We start from the raw sequence: 7,524 nt of genomic DNA on the forward strand, positions 1-7,524 counted from the left end.
TATTTTTCTTGAGCCCCAAGTTGCTGTATTCATGAATGGTAAGTAAATCCCGGACCGAGAAAGCGAAAATCAGAGAAATATTACACCAATTACTAACAAATTACCAAATTAATGTGGCAAAATAACACGAGGTGAGAAGGTGGTCACTAGTCTCCTCGTAATCGCCACAAAGACGACAAGTCGATCCCACGTCAACATTTCTTTTAACCCTTTACCTCAGATCTCATTTCTTCTTCCTTGTTTCCAAATACCCACAAAAGATTCTTCAAGAAATCATCCATCTTGAACCCTAATTCAAGAATCTTGAAATAAAAATCAAATCTTGAATTTTTTTTTATTATTATTTTTTTGCATTTTTTCAGGGTTTGGTGGTTTTGAAATTTGGGGGTTTCAATGATTTTGACTTGCTTTGAGGTGAATTCAAGATAATTAGTTTGGGGTTTTGAAGCTGCAAATATGAAGTTCATGAAACTTGGATCCAAGCCTGATTCATTTCAGTCTGAAAACAATGTTTGGTAAGTTTTTATTTCATATTCTTTAATTTTTGATTTGTTGATTTGTTAATATGTAAATAAACCATGATTTGTATTGTTTAGTTCTTGAATTAATGATTATAAACATTGATTTCTTGCTAAAATAATTTAGTTAGTTTAATGATTAGTTTGTTATTAATGATAATTTTTTATCCCTTAAATCTAAGCACCATATAAATAAGAACACTTTGTTGATATGCAGGTATGTAGCATCAGAGTTAGCAACCGATATCGTTATTAATATCGGAGATGCAAGGTTCTATCTTCATAAGGTAAGACCGAGCCTTCCAAGCCGTTAATTTCATGATTCGTTACTTTCGAAATAATAATAATAATAATAATACTTTATTGATAATCAATTTTGCAGTTTCCATTGTTGTCGAAGAGCGCTCGATTACAAAAACTAGTAGCAAGCACGAACGAAGGTGTCGGGAACGGTGACGAAATCGATATTCATGACATTCCTGGTGGTCCCGCTGCATTCGAGATATGCGCTAAGTTCTGTTACGGTATGACTGTAACCTTAAACGCGTACAACGTTGTGAACGCGCGTTGTGCGGCCGAGTATCTTGAAATGCACGAGACGATGGAGAAAGGTAACCTTATTTACAAAATCGATGTGTTTCTAAACTCGAGCGTGTTTAGAAGCTGGAAGGATTCGATAATCGTACTACAAACGACCAGATCGGTTATGCTGTTATGTGAGGAGTTAAAGCTAGTTAGTCATTGTATTGATGCTATAGTTAGTAAGGTTTCGACTGATGTTTCTAAAGTTGACTGGTCTTATACTTATAACCGGAAGAAGCTTCCGGAAGAAAACAATAACCATGTGTTAAACGGTGGTGTTAGAAGCATGACCGTACCGGCGGATTGGTGGGTGGAGGATCTTGCTGAGCTGGAGCTCGATTTGTACAAACGGGTTCTCGTTAATATTTTAAACAAGGGTTTGGTTCATGATGAAGTGATTGGCGAGGCGTTAAAGGCGTTTGCTTCTAGAAGGTTACCCGGGTTTAACAAAGGTGTGGTAGCGAGTGGTGATATGATTAAAGCTAGGTTGGTTGTTGACACGATTGTTCGGTTATTGCCAAACGAGAAAGGTAGCGTGTCGTGTGGGTTCTTGTTAAAGCTTTTGAAAATGGCTACGGTCGTTGACTTGGGGGAAACGGGGGTGATGGAGTTGGTCAAACGCGTTGGTCAACAGCTCGAGGAGGCGTCGGTTAATGATCTTTTGATTCGAGCGAAAGAAGGCGAGCCCATGGTTTATGATGTGGAGATGGTTCAGAAAATAGTTGAGGAATTTATGGTTCGGGATCAAGACCCGGGAAATGAGATTCAAGAAGTGAGGCGGTCGACCGGGGGGATATTATCGGAAGCTTCGAAGTTAATGGTGGCGAAACTTGTTGATTCTTATCTTGCTGAGATTGCAAAGGACCCGAACTTACCGTTATCGATGTTTACTGATCTTGCTGAGACGGTTTCTGGGTTTTCAAGACCGGCCCATGATGGGATATATCGGGCCATAGATATGTATCTGAAGGTACGATACAGAAACACTCATAGCTTAATTATTATACACTTAAACCCGATTATTACTTACAACTTTGTAACATGCAGGCACACCCGGGGATCAGTAAGAGTGATAGGAAGAGAATATGCAGGCTAATGGACTGCAAGAAGCTTTCGGCTGATGCATGCATGCACGCAGTTCAAAACGAGAGGCTTCCGTTACGTGTAGTGGTTCAAGTCCTCTTCTTTGAACAGGTTCGAGCCGCAGCTTCATCCGGCAGCAGCACACCGGACCTACCTAAACCATTCAAGGACCTCAACAGTGCGTCCCACGGCAGCTCAAGGTCAACCACAACTAACACGGAAGAAGATTGGGATGCGGTGGCTACAGCAGAAGAGCTCAGGGCGTTGCGGGGTGAGGTAGCCTCGTTGAGGCTCGAACGCAACGGTGGTCATGCAAAGAGCCCGCTAGCCGACAAGGGCCCGGACCGTCCGGTTCATAAAGTCAAAGGTCTGTTAGCTACAAAGAGAATGTTGACTAAAATTTGGTCAAGCAAAGGTGGCACCGGGGAGAATAGTGAGTCGGATTCGTCGGGAAGTCTTGGGTCGGGTAACCATGCGGATGATGTGAAACCGGTATCGACACCTTCGAGAAGGGGGCGGCATTCGGTGTCTTAAAAGACTTGACAGTTAAAATGGTCTGGAACTTATAATCTTTTTGTTGATGTTAGTAATGCTAAAGATCCTAGAATGGTAGGTATGTGTTTGTTTTAAGGTTAGGTGATCATAAGTTTAGTATTATTATTATTATTATTTTATGTAAGTGGTCAATGTTTTATGTTAGGGTCAAGTTTAGAGATACTGGGGAAGAAGAAAGAACCCTATAAGTTTATGAAATCTAACGAAAATTGAGGTTTATATATTTTGTGTACTAAATGTAACAGAATTGGTGCATATTTTGTTCATTTAACAGTTTATAAACAAAATCAGAGTATAATTGGTGTGTTTAAATTTGGTAACTAAATATAAGAATTTATATGAATAAGTTATGCACAATTCTTGTGTAATGAAAGATTTAAATTTACAAATTCTTGGATGATATTAGAAGTATATGCAACAGTAAGTATGTACATCAGCACATGTCTTAGATTCAAACAATATACTTGCTTATAATATAACCAAAGCTAGCAATTTATCAACCATCTAAATATAATCTTTAGATGGCATAAAATAAATAAAGACAGCCTAGCTTCTTATATGGCATAAAATGCACACAAACAATTAACTTTAAATGGGTGACTTGCCTGTATTGATGTACATTCTAAGCCAGCATCTATGAATCGCAAGCAACAAAAAGTAAACTTTTTGATGCATTATTAGAAGTTCAAACTTCACAAAACGGATTAATTTATTTAAAACTACTCGTGGACATGTTCCCATGTGGTATACACGAGCCGCTCCTGGGCTATTAGAGATTGGCTTGTATTGAGTGGAGGCGAGTGTAGCTCGTTGAATAGAACGCTTGGTTATTTTATTGTGTGTTAGGATTGGACTATGCTAAGAGAGTAAAATCACTACAACTTGATTTATATTTCCAACCTAAAATGATACCACTACACTAAATTAAATGATTATCCATTTAGGTTCTCGTTTGGCTTATATTTCTACTTAGAATTATCACCACAACTTAACAATATAAATTAAAGAATATAATATATTTAATTCACCTATATTTCTCCGATACTAAAAATTACATTAAACTTTAGCATGTTACATTGTTACATGAATTGATTGATATCATGAATATAATGGGAATGAATAACATGAACCCAGATAAACTATTGCTTGTAAGTTATGCAACTGATTTGGTAACAAGTAAATATCTGAAATGATTTAATTTATACATGTTACAAAGCGTGCCAGAATCCTGTTCATTTTGACCCATTAGCATCAAACAAATGACGGTTCATCGACACTTGAGTTCATAAACTCTAAGCATTAAAAAGACAAATAAGATTGTTCATCGACGCTTTACAGAACTGATGAACAATAACTTTATCTTAGACCTTAAACGGCACTTGACTCTTCATCAACTCTCCTTTCCGCTTCCTCGGCTTTAATCCAAGCAGCCTACACAAACAAAAATCATAAAAAATCAAAAACGAAATAAATTTCCATTTTTCAAATTTTAAATTATAAAAAACTCGCCTTTTCTCTTTGAAGCCTAGAAACACGTGGACGTATCGAGTTACCAAAACTCATACCTCCCCACGCTTCCTGCAACTCTCTCTCCCTCGCCTCCCGCTTAGCCACCACTGGGTTCTTAACCTGGTTATCGGGTTCCACCACATCAGCAACCACCTCCTTCTCGAATCTAGACTTAGGTTTGACCAAAATTTGGTCCAAACCACCTTCACCATGCTCCAAGTCCATCTTTTTATCTATTCTATTCACCTTCACTTCCTCCTTCATGTCCCCAAAAGCCATTTTATCTTTCTCAAGCCTTGAAACATGCTTTACCAAAACTTTATCCAAACTCTCAACATTATTATTATTATCATCATTTATTACCTTTTCTTTACTTCTTTTATCTCTGTTTATGTTCACATTTTCTTTTTCCATCTTTGCTTCTTGCACCTCTTTTTCAAGACGTGACACTCGCTTGACCAAAACCTCACCGAGGCTCGGTATGCTATCGTTGTCTTGTTTCAGTCTTTCAGACGGTTTCCCTTTCATGACGGGCTCATATTCATTTCCATGTTTCTTCTTAATCTCCGCTATCTCTTTCTCAAGCTTTGAAGTATGCTTCGTTAGCATACTTCCCAAATCAGGAACGGTAACAACCTCGGACGGTTTTGTAACCTTGTCTTTGTGTAATGTTTCTTTAGTTTTAGCATTTTTTGCATCTTGTATCTCTTTTTCAAGTCGGGTCAAACGTCTGACTAGGAACTTGTCCAGACTCGGAAGTGAGATTTTGGAAGAAACACGCTCGCCACTATTATTTGCAACACAAAGACCGTTTTCGGATTCAGCTAACGCAGCATTTAGACCGCATGTTGCAACTATGGTTGCAAGGGAAGCAAGTTCTTCTTCATGTAAACATCTTAACCTCTGCAACATCATATCCACAAGGCTTTCCTTATTCGATTCCATCTCGTTTTTGTGGGATTTTGATTCAAATTCAATACCAGCATCTGACTCGCATTTTGAAGTCAACTCACATGAATCTTGACAATTTTCATCTAAATCGGGATTTTGACTGATTTTTTTCAAGATTTCTTTGAATTCTTGTTGCCCAATGGATGCAGAAGTTGAGAGCTTAACGAATGCAGCTTTCACAGCAGCTGCCACTTGTTTATCAACCTCAAATGCTGTGTCAAACGATGTTGTAACCTTGTGAGTTGTAGATTTGCCTGCTTTTACGCTCGATGTTTCTATTTTGTAATGCTTTCTTGGACAATCTTGTATGTCATACATGATCACTCCTATTTCTTTTGCAGATTCAAAAGCTTCATTTGCACTTTTTTCTGCTTTCAACAACACATCTTCAGCTTCTTTACTATCAATCCTGTTAGTATGTACATATATAGTTAACTATAATAAGAATCAAGAACAACAATAATGTTTGTTTTATAGAAAAAAGTTTGTAGATTACCTTGATGCCCGAAGTATACGACACCAGGATGCTTCAACTAATGCAGCCTTTCGGGCCTCTATCGCCTTGTTAGCAGCTTCACGAACCGCAATTTTTTCTCTAAGGACTTTTGAAAAATGGGGATTTGTGTCACCGAGTGTCTCGTCTAGAGTTGAGCACATGCCATCCACTTCCTGTGATTGAAATGGTAAGACCATATGTTTTGACTTTGACCACAAAATGTGTTGACTAAACAAATGAATATGTTTTCATTACCTGAAGTAACTTTAACTTTCTCGTTAAGTAGGAATCACCTTTCTTGCGCGGAAACCAGCTGAGCGGTGAAGTTTTACGTCTAGTCGGCTTTTTAATTTGAGTTGTTAATCGGTTAAGAACACGTGGGCTTGATTGATTTCCCTGCTTTGACACCTTATTCTGTATTTAACATAAAACAAGACATAAATGTAAAATGAGACCCAATAATTGTTACATGATGTAGCAATAACCTAATATCATCTGATTATAAGTTTATAATCAAATTTGGGATTGAGATTAACAAACCATGAATCCAGCTTTATCATATTTCATATAGGGACAACAAGCAATTCTTGACATGGCACGAAATGCGACCTGAACCCGACATGAAAAATTCAGGTTTTTGGTTCCGTTTTCCATTTTTCATACGGGTCGGTTAGGGTTGACCCATATTAAAAACAGGCCGGGTTCGCGTTAACCCGTATAAAAACAGGTTGACCCGTTAACCCGTTTAAGTATTAATTTTTTTTTCCGTTTTACATGGTTAGTTATTATAATGTTAGTTTTGTCACACCATACCACTTATGCTCACCATTAAACGCGCTACCAATAACCCACTTAATACCCAAAAACCCGCTTACAAATTGTCAACATGTATGACTAATTTAAAAAAAAAATGGGCTAAACGGGCCGTGTTCCGGAATTTACGTGTGTACGGGTTAGGGCTGAACTCTTTGACTTGAATAATAATATGGGTCTGTTCGGGTTACACATTTCAACCCACCAACCCACTAACCCGACACTTTTATAGTTCCTAATCATATATACTCATACAACAATCTTAAAATGCCTGCAAATTTCTAAAGTAATAGTCAAAGATCAGATGACTGATACCGAAAACCTAGAACGGATAAACCTAACAGTTGCACAAAATCAGTTAATTCGAAAGCGAAACAATCGACAAAATAATATTATGAATAACATAAACTAGAGAAGCACGTAGACACCTTTGGAGGCTTCGAATTTGACGGCAACGTATCTGAATCAACGGAGATTTGGGTGGTTTGTTTCTCGATACAGCCCAGATCCAAGCAGGGTAGATCCATTTTGTTCATAGTATGTGTTGATTAACGAATGAATCGTGAAAATGAATTTGTGGATTATTATTATTATTATTATTATTATTAGAGGATGAAGATGAAGTTGAAGTTAGGGTTTTGAAATGAAATGATAATGAAAGTATCCATTAGTCCGTTAACAATATATTTTTGTAATGGATAATATTTTGAAATTGGTTGTATGGGACAACGGTGCAGGGGGCTTACTGTGTTTCTCCAACGGTATGTTGTTGGCTTTCACTTTCAAGATTTTGGTATTAATAATTAAAACACTTTTATATATGTTAGACATGTATAACTTTGTATGTCTAATTGTGCTTGCATATTGAACACATCGCTGATCGTGGGCTGTTGTCGGCTTGTCGCTCACTAGATGAGTCTAAGGCTAGATGAAACCAGTAGACCCTTATCATAAGTGAGATGGATTGGCTGACCTTTAGACGTCACATAAACTCTGAAAGATCAACATGTGACAAGA

At 37.6% G+C, this 7,524-nt stretch overlaps 2 protein-coding genes across 2 annotated transcripts; one reads left to right on the plus strand and one right to left on the minus strand.

Annotated features, from left to right (window-relative positions):
- Window positions 1–208: 208 nt before the first annotated feature.
- On the plus strand, window positions 209–2,972 carry LOC143536526 (phototropic-responsive NPH3 family protein NPY2-like). Its single transcript, XM_077030497.1, has 4 exons — window positions 209–515; window positions 736–805; window positions 901–2,070; window positions 2,148–2,972. Exons 1-4 carry the CDS (start codon window positions 457–459, stop codon window positions 2,715–2,717), a joined length of 1,869 nt encoding a protein of 622 aa, XP_076886612.1. The 5' UTR covers window positions 209–456; the 3' UTR covers window positions 2,718–2,972.
- A 928-nt stretch (window positions 2,973–3,900) lies between these two features.
- Window positions 3,901–7,069, minus strand: LOC143536527 (uncharacterized). The gene is made up of 5 exons (XM_077030498.1): window positions 6,936–7,069; window positions 5,950–6,108; window positions 5,695–5,867; window positions 4,248–5,607; window positions 3,901–4,169 (listed from the first exon to the last, which is right to left on the minus strand). Exons 1-5 carry the CDS (start codon window positions 7,041–7,043, stop codon window positions 4,107–4,109), a joined length of 1,863 nt encoding a protein of 620 aa, XP_076886613.1. The 5' UTR covers window positions 7,044–7,069; the 3' UTR covers window positions 3,901–4,106.
- Window positions 7,070–7,524: the final 455 nt, after the last annotated feature.

This window comes from Bidens hawaiensis, unplaced genomic scaffold (assembly GCF_021521415.1).
Source record: "Bidens hawaiensis isolate Kalapana, Puna unplaced genomic scaffold, B.hawaiensis_p1.1 tig00010811_1, whole genome shotgun sequence".
Taxonomy (NCBI): Eukaryota; Viridiplantae; Streptophyta; class Magnoliopsida; order Asterales; family Asteraceae; genus Bidens; species Bidens hawaiensis.

Excerpts from the sequence above, each read along its gene's own strand:
- LOC143536526 (XM_077030497.1), top strand. The coding sequence starts at position 457 with ATGAAGTTCATGAAACTTGGATCCAAGCCTGATTCATTTCAGTCTGAA. Across the intron at positions 516-735 it reads CAGTCTGAAAACAATGTTTG|GTATGTAGCATCAGAGTTAG; the intron begins GTAAGTTTTTAT and ends GTTGATATGCAG. Across the intron at positions 806-900 it reads CAAGGTTCTATCTTCATAAG|TTTCCATTGTTGTCGAAGAG; the intron begins GTAAGACCGAGC and ends TCAATTTTGCAG.
- LOC143536527 (XM_077030498.1), bottom strand. The coding sequence starts at position 7,043 with ATGAACAAAATGGATCTACCCTGCTTGGATCTGGGCTGTATCGAGAAA. Across the intron at positions 5,868-5,949 it reads GAAAGTTAAAGTTACTTCAG|GAAGTGGATGGCATGTGCTC; the intron begins GTAATGAAAACA and ends TTTCAATCACAG. Across the intron at positions 4,170-4,247 it reads CTAGGCTTCAAAGAGAAAAG|GCTGCTTGGATTAAAGCCGA; the intron begins GCGAGTTTTTTA and ends TTGTTTGTGTAG.